The following is a 15961-nucleotide window of genomic DNA, read 5'->3' on the forward strand; positions in this document are numbered from 1 at the left end:
AGCTAGAAATTTGAGGTCCATTGACATATGTAAACGCAGCACAAGCTTGTTGACTGTTGGAGCCACGCCCACACATTGGGAAAATGTTTTGATGTTTCCATTTTCTTTATCAGTCTTGTAAATTTCTATCGATATGACAAATAACTTTTGCCACGTCCATAAGCCGCCCAAAACTAACGCGAAAAAGTGTGGACATATGAAAAATATTTAGATTATATCATTATGTTTCAGTCTTGTAAATATCTATCGTTTTTCTAATAAATGTTTGGAACTCTAAAAGACTACAAAACATTTTTTAACTCTCTTGTCAATTTCTATCAGTATAAAAATCTTTTGCTAACGCCCCTTTTAACGCCCACTTACCGCTCAAAACTTTCACATCCGCACATTTGAAAACTTTAAATTTGTTTTAATTATATTTGTTATTTTCCCAATTTATTTTTATCTGCCTGAATATGTTGAAAATTCTCGTTTCCACTTCCACTAACTGAGTAACGAGTAACTGATAGTCATCGAACTCGACTAAAGCGTTCTCTCGTGTTTAAATATATTTACATTACTATTTATTTTCTTGTCAATACCTACCATGTCGTAAACATTTAAGCCAAGCCCACAATTCATTATTCAAACAGGGTGCATTTTTTCTCGGTAGTTAGCATTCCATATATTTCACATATGTTTCTTTCAATGCCTGTCAATACTAAACTGTCGTTCCTGATAGCTCGACGTTCATAGAGACGGACAGATGGGCATGGCCAGATCGACTTGTATATTGGTCCTGAGCAAAAAATATATGGTCGGAATCGCTTCCTTATGCCTTTTACGTAATTTTCAACAAATTTAGTATACCCTATAACTCTATGAGTAACTGGTATAACCATGAAGGACTAGTCTGGACGGGTCTTAAAGCATGACCCACGTTATTCTTATAATTGTTTTAAGTTGGTTTATTTTGTGGCGTTACTGCAAGTATTTCTGTATTAATCTCATAAGTATCCTCAGTAACAAACAACTTAATAAACTCATAAATATGAGTCAAACATTAATCCGGCGTCTTGTCAATCAAGCTTATAGCAGAAACATTTTTATTTATAATCAAAGCTTGTTATCTTCAAATGAACCCATTTTACCAAGTTACATTGGTTTACGTAATACCAGCTTCTTTAACAAATGTAAGTAAAGTGTTTCAATCCAATAAAAGAGCAGGCATGTTTCAATCTGCCATGAGGTATAAATGGTGCTAGGTAGTATTAATTGTGCAAATAAAATGGAACAAGTATTCTTTGTTTGACTGATTTAAAATACAGTGAGTCAGAAAATTTTTCTACAATTGAATCATTGCCTTTAAAAGATTAACAAAGAAAAATGTCAGAATCAGGATCTATTGTTTATTTTGACAATAATGATTTATTAAGTTCGTGTATTTCCATAAATATTATTCTTTCCTCATATTTCAGGAACTTTGCAGTAGTGCAATGGGCCTTTATTATTAGAAGTACCGGATCACTATCCGAGTCGATAGAGCCATGTCCGTCCGTATGAATGTCGAAATCTAAGGAACTAGTAAATCTAGATATTTGACGTCCAAGTTTGTTTACTAATGATGCCACGCCCACACTTTAGGAAAATGTTTTGATATTTTTTAATTTTCTTTATCAGTCTTGTAAATTTTTATCGATGTGACAAAAAAAATTTTACCACCCCCACAATCCGCCAAAAACTAATGCGACCATACTTTTGAAAAATATTTAATGCTTTTTTTAATATTTCAGTCTTGTAAGTGTCTGTGTATTTGCTAATAAACGTTTGAAACGCCAATAATCCCACAAAAAATGCATAATTGCTTTATATCGGTATAAAAAAAGATTTTGACCACGTTCCTTTTAACGCCTATTTCCCGGCCAAAACTGTCACATCCACACATTTGAAAACTTTAAATTTGTTTTCATTATATTTGTTATTTTCCCAATTCATTTTGATCTGCCTGAATATGAAAATTCTCGTTTGCACTTCCACTAGGTGAGTAACGGCTAAATGATAGTCATCGACGATATCCCAGAAAAATTATGAAATTTTGCGCTCGAATTCACACTAGCTGAGTAACGGGTATCTAATAGTCGGGGAACTCGACTATAGCATCCTCTCCTGTTTAGACATTATTATGATCAATTTGGATTTGTTTATCGCTCTCTTAAAAAGCAGAACGCTGATCTACTGATCTGCCGACCGTGTGTCTAGTGACCTTCTTCGACGACTGCTATTTGTGCGGATCAAGCTTAGGTTGTGTACTTCTCGCTTACATTGACATGTAACTCCGCAGCTCCTAAGACACTAGAATAACAAGATGCGTAACGGCCATAAATTAGTTTGGCACTATGCAGCCACCTTTTTTGGTGACGGCCAAAATTGCTCTCTGTCCGCTCGCTTACGCTTAGAGCTTAAGAAATCTAAAAATAGAATTTGCTTGCTTGTGTGAGTAAAAACAATAGACGAGAACGTGTATATGTGTGAGTACTTGAGCTCGAAGACAATTTGGGCCAAACGAAGATCTTCGATCTTCTGATCGAAGAAACGAATTTACACATTTGGAGTTTTGGCAATATGATAAAACAAATTAAAATTAATAATTCACGCCCTGACGATTATAATTTTAAAGTTTTTTAAATTCGTTTGTTAAGATCGCCGCTCGAATTACCTATCCTTTACTCTACAATTTCTGCTGCTAATGTTAGGAAATAAATAGTCACGCATTATTTGCTTAACATTTTCCTGTTCCGCTCGGTGGGCGTGGTTATGTTCTGCCGTTATCTTCTATCTTTCTTTTTTCCGATTTAGCTGGGATGTGATGGGATGGGAGCCGACTCCACAATTCTGCTGTTAATTTGGAAACGTTAGGAAAGAATAGTCACGCATTATTTGCTTAACATTATTCTGTGCCGCTCGGTGGTGGCGGTTATGTTCTGCCGTTATTATTTTCCTTTTTTCCGATTTAACTGTCAGTTACCAATGCTGTTCGAAATGTTGTTGACGGGAAATGTTCGATCAGTGTGTGTTGTATAAAAGCAAGGATCGGTAGTTCGCAATGGATTCCATTGACGACCCCTGAATTTACTACGTCTTTTAGTGTTTGGAGAAGAGTGCTCCGATCAGAGATTTCAATAAGATGCCTTATTCTACTCTGAAATAGCACGAAGGTTTTAAAAGATGGGGAATCAGATTTCTCAATAATTATCTGATTCCTGAAGTAGTTTACTGATTTGTCAGTATATAGTATATACTGTAGGTCAGGGATTCTTCGCTATTGACTGTAGCAATGTCGGAATATTGCGAATCAGCTTCTAAGGCATTCACGTTTTGAGGTGACAATGTATCGGTTACATAATACTCCTTACCAGGTTTGTAAATTATGTTCGCATTACGGTCGGTAATAAAGGCTTTCCAGCGTTATATTTTGGCATTGGGATTCTTATCGGACACATATGTCAACGGCTGATGATCTGTATAGATGTTGAGGTTTCTCACACCATACAGGTAATTTCTTAAAATTTGTAAAGCTCAAACAATGTATAGGAGCTCTCGCAAATTTCTAACTCCGTTGGGCCCGAGAAATAAATATAAATGGCGAATTTCTTCGGATAGCACTGCTATATATCATGTCCCGAGTCATTTGTTGTTATGTCAAAGGGTTTTTTAATCTGGATATTTCAAAAGGACTTCTTCAGAGGCTAATATATCCTTCAATTTTCAATCGCTTCAATATGTTTCTGCTTTAGTTCAATAATCACTTTCCTTGAGTGCTAATCAACATATTTTGTAATTTTCGCCTTTTAAGACGTCCTTTAGGGGTCTGGCGAATCCCTTGATAAAATACCTATAATAATTGGCTAACCCTAGAAATGGTCTAAGTGAAAAAGGGGTTCTCGGGATTTGAAAATTTTGCAAGGCTTGTACCTTTTCTGGAGAAGTTTGAATTCTACCTCTGGACACAGTAAGTCCCAGATACTTCACTCATTTTTGAAGAACTTTCATTTTTCCTGAGACACTTTCATGTTAGCCCCTTCAACGCTATTAAAAACCCAGTTAATATGCTTTACGTGGTACCCTTTCATTTTGGAAAAAATGTTGACGTCTTCAACATAGACATGACAGGTGTTTCCGACCTCCTCACAGAGGACATGATCAATAGCCCTTTGAAATATGCTCGGAGCATTTATTAATCCGAACGGAAGCCTGCAAAACTCATACTTCCCATTGTTTACAGAAAAAACGTTTTTTCTCTATCCCTTTCCTCCAATTCTATTTGGTGGAAGCCTGACTTAAGGTCCAGTGTGGTAAAATATTGAGCATCACCCATGTTTGCCAATATTGAAGAAATATTAGGTATTGGGTATTTATCACTCACGGTTTTTTTTATTCAGTTTCCTGAAATCTATAACCACTCTTTTCTTTTTATGACCGAATTCATCGCCACCTTTTTTTATGAACAAACCGAATAGGCTTATTGTGGGGCGAATGATATCGTTTTCTAAAAGTTGTTTAACTTCTGAATTGACAAAGTCAGCTACGTCCATAGGGTATGGGTATAACCCAGAGTATACTGGCTCATCATCTGTTCGTATGGTAGCCAAAATGTTTATAATGTAGGGTTAGCGACTCGTTTGGATCTGCAAACGCATTTGATCTTGATATTGAAGGATTCTTTTATAGACAAAGGTCATCGACCTGGGTGAAATTTACATTGGGCCACGATTTAAAGTTAAGCAACCGGGTGCCGCCTTTAAACATAATGATACCGTTACTTAGATCAAGTTGTGATAACTTGCATAAGCAGGTCAAGTCCCACTATACTGTCATGTGAAGAAATAGGTGGTTTTATTGAACACTTTGATAGGACATTATTTTGTAGTCTGCGTGCGCACATTGAAAGAGTTAACCTGGAAAGTCGTTTCAACGGGTAAGATATTCTTTAAGGTGGACAAAGGTTTGATATCATTTTTTGAGGCACCGGTATCGATTAGTAACTTAAGAAGTAAGCCTCTTCCTACATCCTGTTCGAAAATACAAGATCATTGCTCACATTATTTTCCTCAGCTAGGGACTGGTAATCAATATCAACAGTGTCCTGCTCCTTAGCGGAATAACTACCACTCTAACGGCTCTGGGATGAGATAGCTTTCTTGTAAAAATTAGTTGGTTGTCGAATACGCAATATCGACTAGTCAACCTCCATTGGTTCCGACCTTTGATGTTGTGGATCTTGACTTTGGAACCGTTGTCTTGAGAAATTAGAGTGTGAGTTTCCGTGATAGTTTTTTCTGTTGGTTTGACCTCTCTTTATGGTTACTACTGTGAGCTTTAGTATATTCGTGAGTAAGTTAAAGTTTATTCTACCTCGTCATAATATTCTAACAAGGATAGCTATCATTGTATAATAGTACCGAGCTTCTGTAAAATAACGCGTACTGACAGTTTGTCAGCATAAATAAAGTATAGTCTGGCTCTGAAATTATTAAAAGATGATAAAGTTGCACTGGCCGTGCCATTGATCTTATTTCTTATAATATCAAGGGCATTGAAGTGTCTTGAACTGCCATCATAATCAAAGACTTCGTAAGCGAATGTTGCCGCCATGCAACATATTCGTCTTGTTTGCCACCAAAATCTGGCAAATATATCACTAAGTCCAAAGGTTTGTCGTACTGAAAAGCTTTTACCCTTTGGTATTCACCAATTTGTTTTTTCTTTATGTCACTTCTATCTAACTCACCGCGGAAAACACTAACCATATCCTTAGTTTTTTTTTATCAAAAATGTCTTGTAGTTGTTTCGCTTGTGTCTCAAGCGCCAGGCGAATGTCAGTCTCCATGGCTTTAATTACGCCTTGTTGAGTCATTTTGTCAGAAATTTTGTTTTTTGTGTGCGACCTTTTTAATTCACCTTCACCATCAGAAAACTTAGTGATATTACTGTTTCTTAATAAATTAATTTAATTTTTTAATTAATCTGTCACCGTATCGGGTATTTGATTATCAAAACAGAAAGCAAACTTTGCAAATCACAGACTTTTTTTTTTTTTTTTTTTTTTTTTTTTTTTTTGGATGTATTAATTTAAAACTGTCCTTCGCGGACAATCATTAAATTTGAGGACTAAACTTAACGGTAGAGAATTAATGGATTACATAATTTGTTGCGAAACTTTACAATAACTGTCGATATTGTATGTATGATGTATATAATAATGTATGTATATAATTTAATTTAATTTGCGTGTCTAATCCCAGAGAGGTCCAAAGGGTGTGATCGATGCAGCCTCCTGGTGCGTTGACTGGTGTCCAGCAGGTCTTGTGCCAGGTTGTTTGGGTGGTCTTGAAGCCTCTGCATGTACTGCCTGCTGCTTTTCTTAATCTCATCCTTCACCCAGGGACCTCGTGGATAGTGGCATTATCGTGGAAAGGGTGAGAGTTTGTGACTGTGCGGAGCGTTTTGTTTTCGAATGTCTGGATAATGTTGATGTTACTTTTCGATGCAGTGCCCCACAGTTGAATGCCATACGTCCAGATTGGCCTTATGATCGCTTTGTAGATAAGGAGCTTAGTGGAAGTCGGTAGCTTAGATTGTCTGCCCATCAGCTAGTAGAATTCACGGACTCGGTTCTCCGCCTGTTTCCGCTTCTTTAGCAGGTGTGGTCTCCATGTAAGTCTCCTGTCCAGTGTAAAGCCAAGATAATTTGGATTGGCTACCTCTGGGATTGGGAACCCGTTGAAACTGACTGGTGGGCAAGTGCCGCGCCTAGTTGCGAAGGTGGTAGCGGTTGACTTGTCGCTGTTTACCGATATATTCCATCTCTTGTGCCATGTGTTCAATAGATCTAGTTGCTCCTGCATAGTCTGGGAGGCCTCTGCTGGGGTATCTGCTGTTGTTAGGAACGCATTTGAAGGTACACATTTTTCACTTTAAATTCGAAATTACTTGATCAACTCAACAATATTATTTTCAATTATATCTTTATTATTAGGAGTGATAATATTTAGAATTCCACTTACATGAATCACATTTTACTCGTTACTCGTAGAGTAAAAGTGTATACTAGATTCGTTGAAAAGCATGTAACAGACGGATTCTTGATCAGTATCAATAGCCGAGTCGATTTAGCCATGACCGTATGAACGTCGAGATTTTAAGAACTATAAAAGCTTGAAGGTTGAGATTTAGCATACGGGTTCTAAAGACAAAGTCGCAGCGCAGTTTGTTGACCCATGACCCTCTACCCGCGGAGCTTGACGATCGGACTTCACAAGATTTTTCCTAATTCTCTGCGTCGGCCAAAGAAACTAAAATATCGCACGCCTAAAAATAGTCATCATAAGCCATAAAGACTCGATCATCTCAATCGACCTGGCTGCTTAGCCTAGTACGCCGGTGGCGTGGCTTTACGTTTTAAGGTCAGTTCCCCTATTCTTCTGTTCCTGATCGGCAAGTAAACTATAAATCCGCACCGCTAAATACGTTAGCATTACATCCGAGTCCTTGCCTTTTTTTGGCCCGAACTGGCTATTTGGCCTAGTACGTCGGCGGCGACGGCCAAAAAACACATACGAGTTATGTTTATGTTAAATTAAAAAAGTTGGTCTACACTTAGCAGATTGAAATTTTAACAAGTCTCACATATTTATACCCGGTACTCGTAGAGTAAACGGGTATACTAGATCCGTTGGAAAGTATGTAACAGGCAGAATAAAGCGCTCCCGGCCATATTAATATTCTTGGTCACCATCAATAGCCGAGTCGTACTGGCCGACTGTCCGTTCGATTGAACGTCGAGATCCCAAAAACTATAAAAGATAGAAGGGTGACATTAAGCATACAGATTCAAGGGACATAGACACATCACAAGTTTGTTGACTCATATAATGCAACTCAGAATGATATACAACATTTTTCGTCTTTTCCTACATTGGAACATGCGACGTAAAATTGGCCGTGTGAAAAGCAATCAATTTCCAAATTAATTTCACAAACGTCTAGTGATTGACCTTTCGACTTATTAATTGAAATAGTGATCGCAAGACCGGAAACTGAAGACGTTTTAAAGAAAATTGCATATCGTTGGGAATCATATTTGCCTTTCAAGATGGTTGCTTCAATAATATTCGGCTTTAATATCTTCACCGTTAGTCGCGTACCGTGGAAAAAGCGGGGCTGATTGATCTTTCTCAACAAAATTACAACCGAACCAACTTTTAACCATACATTATGTGCTGGCAGTCCTGGTTATTCCAATGCATTTAAAAACGGAAATAATTGACAATGTGGTCTTCAACAGTGGTTTTCACCAACAACAATGACAGCAACTTCATCACTTGTTGGTGCATTGAAACGTTTGTTTCAAAAAAGTTTGTTTTGGGAATTTTCGTGCATTACAATGACAATGCAGGTACATATATGCATGCATTGTAGCATCATAGCGATATACTGCGCGATTCAAATCCGTCTCACTGATTCTGCGAAAACAGACGTGTGTTTTCATTTTCTTGATCATCACTTGCAGCAGAACGACGTAGTCCTCTCCCCGCATGTTTGTTTTCCATTTTAGTATAACTTTCTTCTTGTGTGCCTGCAGCACGTAAATTCGCTACCCTTGAACGGATATCATCAGCCTACTGTTGTACTTCGAATTTCAAGATTTAAACGTCGGTGGTAGCGGCATTATTTCACTAAGCAGAGACGTTGAAAAAAATTTATAAAAAACAGTTTAAAATAATTTTAACAATCAATCAAGGCACGATGAAGTTTGAATGCGCGAAAACAGCAAATGAAACAACCAAAAATGTGGAATCCATTTACGGCTAACCTAACATAATAACCCAGGGATATTTTTAAAAACACACACATATTATAAAACAAATATATCACAAATCCACGAAAATAAACAACAAATTTCTTTTTTGTTTTTCACTAATAAAGCTCGTTAAATTTTAGAAAAAACAGCAAAGAATTCATAAAAAAATGTTCAGATGTCAGTCAAATATTAAATAAATTAAACGAATGTTGACGTTTGTAGCTAATTTTTTTATATTTTGCGGTTTTTTCTAAAGATTTTCCTGAATTTTTGCATAGCCAATATTTTGTTCCCAGAAAATACGAAGCCAACAGATCGGACTTCAGGAAGTCGTGTTATAAGTGTTCATGAAAACTCCAACTTCGATTTATTAGTAATATATTATAAATAATATTATGAAATCTGATAATTTAATTTTAATCAACTAATTTAATCCTTGTTGTTTACTTTTAGTACCTGCTGAAGACATTTGGCGCGGAGTAACTGCGGTTAGCAATGCTGGAAAAAAAAGAGGCCGTGGGAAAGGAAGTGGAAAAAAAGTTGCAAAGGATCTTAACAAAGGGCAATCTATCGGATTCGGAAAATGCGGTCGCATATGGCCTGGATTGAATTCACCTATTATACGAGGAAACGAATTAATTAGTCAGCAGAAACTTAATGAGAATTTAGATAGAGAAAATGGTATTTTAAAATTACGCGATTCAATGGGAAGTTTTAAATTGATGAAACTAAATCCAATAGACCGAGGTTGGTCTGGAAGTAAAATGCCCGGCCGAAGCATTGGACCTCCTGATCCTGTTGGCGACGAAGAGTTTGTGTCATTTGATACTAGAGTTTTAGAAAACAAAATTGTTTTTATTATGAAAGGAAATATGGGAAGAAAACGAAGATATTCCGTTCTTTCAGTCACAGGAAATGGTAATGGTTTGGCAGGATTCGCTACCGCTAAAGCGCCTGAAGTTCGTACGGCCCTTCGAAAATCAAAGAACCGAGCAGGACAAAAACTAATCAACATAAGCCTTTGTGAAAATAGAACAATTTTTCATGACTTTCGTACAGATTTCGGAAAAACAAAAATTTTTTGTTTTCAGAAACCTGATGGATACGGTTTAGTATGTCACCGGGCAATTCAGACAATTTGTAAAGTTATAGGTATCAAGGATTTATATGCCAAAATTGAAGGGTCTACGAACATCCAGAATATTGCAAAGGCATTTTTTATTGGTTTGATGACGCAAAGGTCCTATCAGCATATTGCTAACGAAACAAATTCAAACATTGTTCAACAGCAAAACACAAGAAATAGATTCATTGATGTAAAAGGAATGCCTTGTCTTAATTCAACTCCAACGCATAACACCCAAGAAATTGACTATATGCATTTCACATTAGGAAATCAAATAGTTTTGCAGCGAAAAGCCACAGTACCATTTTATGTTTATAGCAAAGGACACGACTTGCATCAATTTAAAAAGGAGCGATTTCGGAACCAAGCTAATGTTCGACTACACAAGCTAGTTACTGTTTATGATTAATTTATGAAATATTAAAACTGTTAAATAAAAAGTAATCCTATTAAAGTTTATTTTACCAAAAAGCTGGCTGCCCAAAAAGCTGTCTCAATATTAAACAAAATTGTTAGATTGTTATGTGTTGATATGGATTTTATAAAGTTAATTTCACACTCTGGGAACTATAATTTGTACCAAAATTAGTTTTCATTTGTTAAATTTTATATTTGACTCTATAATTTGACTCTGTATGTTAGTTAAGATTTTGAAGTCGAATAACAAAGCTACACACTTTGTTTGATATTCATTTTATTATTTAGTTATATGCAAGAAAAAAGTAGGGGAACAAATGCAACGCGCTAACTCATCGTTTTGTTTTAATAGTAAAATTTGCCAATAGTGAACTCTATTTTTGACTCATCTGAATAGGTTTCAGAATTTAGAATTAACTTATTGTGATTGAATTTGTTGTGTTTTAAAATTTAAGCTATTCTTTGCCAGTTTTAGCTTTAAGCACTTTGAAAAAGTTAAGTTAAAAGGTTATATTGAATCTTGATTAAAACACTATAAAATAGTCAAAAATCGGTCGAATGTATGTAAAAAGAAGAGGGAATGTTATAGTCGTGTCCCCCTACTATCAGATACCCGTTACTTAGCTAGTGTAAATTTCATCATTTTTATGGGATATCGATAGATATTGGGGAATAAAATGAGATAAATTCCTAAAATTTCCCACAGTGTGGGCGTGACCGGTTTGGCGGCTTTAGTGCGTTAGAGTGGGCATGGCAAATAATTTTTTTGCAAATCGATATAAATTTACAAGACTAATACAAATAGGACAAAAAATATCAACGCGTTTTTCAAAAGTGTGGGCGTGGTAGCTTTGTGCGGTTTGTGGGCGTTAGAGTGGGCGCGGCAACATGGGACAACAAACTTGCGCTGCGTCTTTGTCTCTATCGGACCACTATATCATATAGCTGTCATATGAACGATCAGTTTAAAATTAAGTGTTGGTGTGAAAAACTTTTTGTTTTCAATTATTTTGCAACAAAAACTTGGAATTCAACATAAGAAATTAGTATGTATATCCAGGGCGAGCTTATCGAAAATTGTATGTTGTATCATATAGCTGCTATACAATCAGTCGAAAATCATGATTTTTATTAAAAAATCATTTTGTTGCAAACGATATTGAATGAAAATTTTTCATTCATTTAATAACAACAATAAAATAATATTTTAGGTTATATACTTATATTTTAATAATTCAAAATTCAAAAAAATGTGTGCATATGTATGCATATATATGTATGTATGTATGTGCATATGTACAAGGTGAAACAATATATAATTTAAAAAGATTGGTCAAGTAAATCAATGGCTGATTTTAAAACCTTTGACTTCGGTTTGCATGGAAGTTTTCTTTGACCAGTAATAAATGGATAAAAGCTCAATAGAAGTCTGTTCAAAAGGCCCGTATTTGTCAGTACTTTTGAAATTTTTCGTGTGTATCTCATTCTAAACAATTTTATGTCCTAATCTTTTGCCTCAGCAGCTTCTTCGGAAAGTTCTTCAATGGACACTAAGCAATTTTTTATTATTTCTGGTTCATGTAATAAAACTTTGTGCACTGAGGGGGGAGGTAGTACCAAGTATATTTCTCAATCAGAAGTTTTGTGGTGTCTAGAGCATAGTCTCTGAATTTTGACGGATTTATATTGTAGCCCGATGACATGGTTTGAAAAATCGATGAGCATCATATAATTAAGTTTTTGTCAAGGCCTAAAAAAGGCAAAAAGAGCTAAAAAAATTTCCTGGCAGTATTTCCATCTTCAGACGTGCTCCTTCCCTCACTTCCTTCCTTCTTAGTTAAATCGATGTGACCAATTACAATAACGATAAAAAACCCATACATTAATATACTAAATCCGAGTGCCCTCTATCGTTGACAAATTAATTAACTACTTATCGATAGCCAACTTATCCGTTCCGCGACATCCCCTCCCCCGTGAAGAAACAACATCCACCACATCCAGAACGGCTAACTTCGAAGCGGGACGCAGCACTAATTTGGCTCGATCGCTAGTCCTCACCGAAGCCCGCCGTGGCACTCCATCTTTCCCAGTGAACATCTCTTCAACGACGCCTCTTTTCCACTCCCTGCGTGGTTTGGCCGGATCGCAGATGTATACCAGGTCTCCTCGACGCATGGGCTCAACACGCTGGCACATTTCTCTCTGCGAACAAGTGTGGGCAAGTACTCCTGCACCCATCGTTTCCAGAACCGATCTCTCATCATCCGATCGATACGCCACTGTTTCCTTGTTGTGCATCTCTCAGATGCCAATTCATCATCTCCAGGAAGATTTGGCACGTCGGGCATTCCTTTCAACAGGTCGTTCGGTGTCAGTGGAGCCTCCTAGTCCATTGTGATCGGCAAGTGCGTGAGCGGGCGGGAACTCACTATGTTCTCCGCCTCGATCAACAAGTTCTCCAGCACGTGCTCCTTGGGTACAAGTTCCTTCATCGTATGCGCCACAACCTTCTTCACGCACTGGACCATCCTTTCCCAGACACCTCCCTAAGCTGGGTTTGATGGTCAGGTGTAGATCCATTCGATTCCTTTAGATGACAACTCGCCCTGTATCTTCGCTGGGTCAAATACATCGCTGAATCGTCTGGCATGGGCTCCCACGAAGCTCTTGCCATTATCGTTCCTTATCCTAACCACCGGTCCACGGCGGCACATGAAGTTTCTCATAGCGATGATGCATGAATCCGTTGACAAATCATGAGCCATCTCCAAGTGGCTCTCGTAGTTAGGCAGATGAATAGCGCCACCCACCTCTTCTCTGATCGGCACCCAATCGACACAAGCAATGGTCCGAAATAGTCCAGGCCAGTGAACTTAAATGGCCATCCATTTGCCTCAAGCCGATCCTCCGGCAATGGGCCCATCTCCGGTTGTGTCGGTCGTGCCTTCCTCAACTTGCATACGTTACAATTAGCCACCACCTTAGCCATCGTCGCGTTGCCCGCGACAGCTACGAATAAATCTTAGGATCCATTGATTTTCTCTTATTTCTTTTAATTCCTTACTTAATTTATTTATTGCTTTATTATGCTTAACGATAGACAATTTTACTGAAAACATGGAATCGAAATTATATTACTTACATACGAAAGTGAAATTGACTCATAACCTATGATTGAATACTATGATAAGCTATTAATATTTTGCCATTGCTTCTTATTGTGCAACCAGATGCAATAGTGAGAATTCCTTGTCTGGAATTCTTGTGGTAAGTAATTACATTTTATCCTAGCCCTCGTTATTTCCTTTTCCTCCTTTTGCATCTTAACCCAGTAAGAATTTCTCTGAGTTTATACCCGTTACTAGTAGAGTAAAAGGGTATACTAGATTCGTTGAAAAGTATGTGATAGGCAGAAGGAAGCGTTTCTGACTATATAAGTTATATATAATCTTGATCAGGATCAACAGCCTAGTCGATTTAGCCATGTCCGTCTGTACGTCTCTTCGTGTGATCGACGAGATCTCAGGAACTAGAAAAGCTAGGTTGAGATTCAGCATACAGATTCTAGGGACTAAAACGCAGCGCAAATTTGCTGACCGATGTTTCCACACCCATTCTAACGCCCACAAGACGTACAAAACAAAACAGAACGTGCTCTGGTGCTTTGCACAGTTTACTTCCGCACCATAGGCATTTATCCGACTCATCGTGTCCAAAGCGTTTCAGGTAGCTGAATGGAACGCCATTTCGCCATGCTTTCGTTCTATCCACGGCCTGAGGTTGGGAATCAGTTGCTGAGTCAAGCGACCATTACGTACGTTGCTTCACATTCTGCTCGTGTTGACCTCTTCGCGTTGAAAGAGAGACCTCTACCGTGAGTTTGGTCTAGTGACGGTATTCCTGCGAAGGGGCTGCAGATCGTAGTGCCGACAGTCTATGAGTAGAAGTTAGTCCCCGAGCGTAGCTCTCTATTTGAAGCGCTTTTGACCACACCGTGACGGCATATAGCATGGTCGCCCGGGTGACGCTCGTCAGCAGTCGTCTGCTCACCTGTTTTAGAACTCTTGTGTTCAACATTATAGATGATTAGGACCGATTGACTCCTGCTGCTTTCGAGCTAGCGTAGGCAAAGTGTTCTCGGAACGAAAGCCTGGTGTCTATCAGGACTCCCAAGTACTTAATTGCACGAAAGGAGGCCACCGAGGATCTGCCAACTTCGACAGTGGGCGTCCCCACTACCTTCGTGGAGCTCATCAGTACAGCCTCCGTTAAAAGTGTTCCTGATGTCTAGTGTGACCATGAGGCAGTACTCCTTCAATCTGGTGCCTACGATTGACTGGGCAGCTACTTCATCCACTCCGTTGATACATCCACGGTGGATCGCGCTTCCCTGAAGCCATACTGGGCACGTGAAAGGTCTCCTGCGTCTGATATAGCCCTCTCTAACCGAAAGCACACCAGTTTCTTTAGGAGCACGTCAGTTCTTTCGATAAGGCATATCGGCTGGAAAGATGAAAGCTCCTCTGGTGGCTTCCCTGGTGTTGGGAGGAGCAACAGCTTTTGTATCTTCCAGCAATTTGGGAAGAAGCCTTCAGTCAGGCACTACGTGAACGCCTTTGCAAAAGAGTCTGGCTGAAGGGAGACAGCTAGCCAAAGCGCCATCCTCTCCTCTCCTTGCTGCTGACCGTGGCGTCAGCCTCGACGTGGTCCACTGTGGCTGGGTCGGCGGGACCTAACCCATCCATCAATGGAAGCAGATGCCCCGCTACACTTCGGCGCTTCGCTGGGTCAAGGAGCGTGGGAGCCCTCGTATATGTCTTCTTGACCACCACCTTGTAGGCACTCCCCCATGGATCGTTGTCAGCAGGTCGAGGAAGCATATCCGTTTGCTATCCTGTATCGCTAGCTTGAGTGCTTTCCTGCTGCTGCTTAATGGTTACTGCCCTTGTAGCCATCGTTGAGTCTCCACCTCGTGTGCCTGAACAACGAGCCGCTAGTGATGGTGAGGCCCACCACAGAGACCAGTCGGGCACGCATGAGTCAGGCTGGGAGGTCTTTACCCGCTTTGCTGGTTGGGCTCTGTAAGGGGGGCGAGTTCACTTCTAATGGCCTCTTGGGTCTGCCATTCTGGTTGCCGTTCTGGTATAGGGTCCTTCGGATCTTGGACCTTTTACCGAACACCAAGCGTTCTTGATCAGGACCAATAACCAAGTCGATCTGGCCATGTCCGTATGAAAAAAAACAGAACATAGACCATCAAAAATAAAGTTTGTAATAACTCAAGAGAACTTTATGTCATCGAATTGTATGCTATTGACAATGATCAATATATATCCTGTATGACGTCTACTCAAAATTTGCATCCCTTATAAATCAAAAAAAATTATTAAACAACCCTAACTAGAATATTTAATGACATGGGAAACCCACAGAAAATTAATGCAGACAAAACTCTGGGCTTATGAGCAAACTCTTTGAAAGTTTGGCTGAATAATGAAGGAATACAAATTGATATCACCACGAGCAAAACATGAATAGCAGATGTAGAACGCCTTCACAAAACATGAATAGCAGAT

At 38.7% G+C, this 15961-nt stretch overlaps 1 protein-coding gene across 1 annotated transcript; it reads left to right on the forward strand.

The window, feature by feature from the left end:
* The first annotated feature begins 938 nt into the window (after nt 1-938).
* LOC117140585 (28S ribosomal protein S5, mitochondrial) lies at nt 939-10436 on the forward strand. Its single transcript, XM_033303591.1, has 2 exons — nt 939-1172; nt 9293-10436. Exons 1-2 carry the CDS (start codon nt 1031-1033, stop codon nt 10372-10374), a joined length of 1224 nt encoding a protein of 407 aa, XP_033159482.1. The 5' UTR covers nt 939-1030; the 3' UTR covers nt 10375-10436.
* Nucleotides 10437-15961: the final 5525 nt, after the last annotated feature.

This window comes from Drosophila mauritiana, chromosome 3L (genome assembly GCF_004382145.1).
Source record: "Drosophila mauritiana strain mau12 chromosome 3L, ASM438214v1, whole genome shotgun sequence".
NCBI classification, from domain to species: Eukaryota; Metazoa; Arthropoda; class Insecta; order Diptera; family Drosophilidae; genus Drosophila; species Drosophila mauritiana.

Excerpts from the sequence above, each read along its gene's own strand:
- LOC117140585 (XM_033303591.1), top strand. The coding sequence starts at position 1,031 with ATGAGTCAAACATTAATCCGGCGTCTTGTCAATCAAGCTTATAGCAGA. Across the intron at positions 1,173-9,292 it reads TACCAGCTTCTTTAACAAAT|TACCTGCTGAAGACATTTGG; the intron begins GTAAGTAAAGTG and ends GTTTACTTTTAG.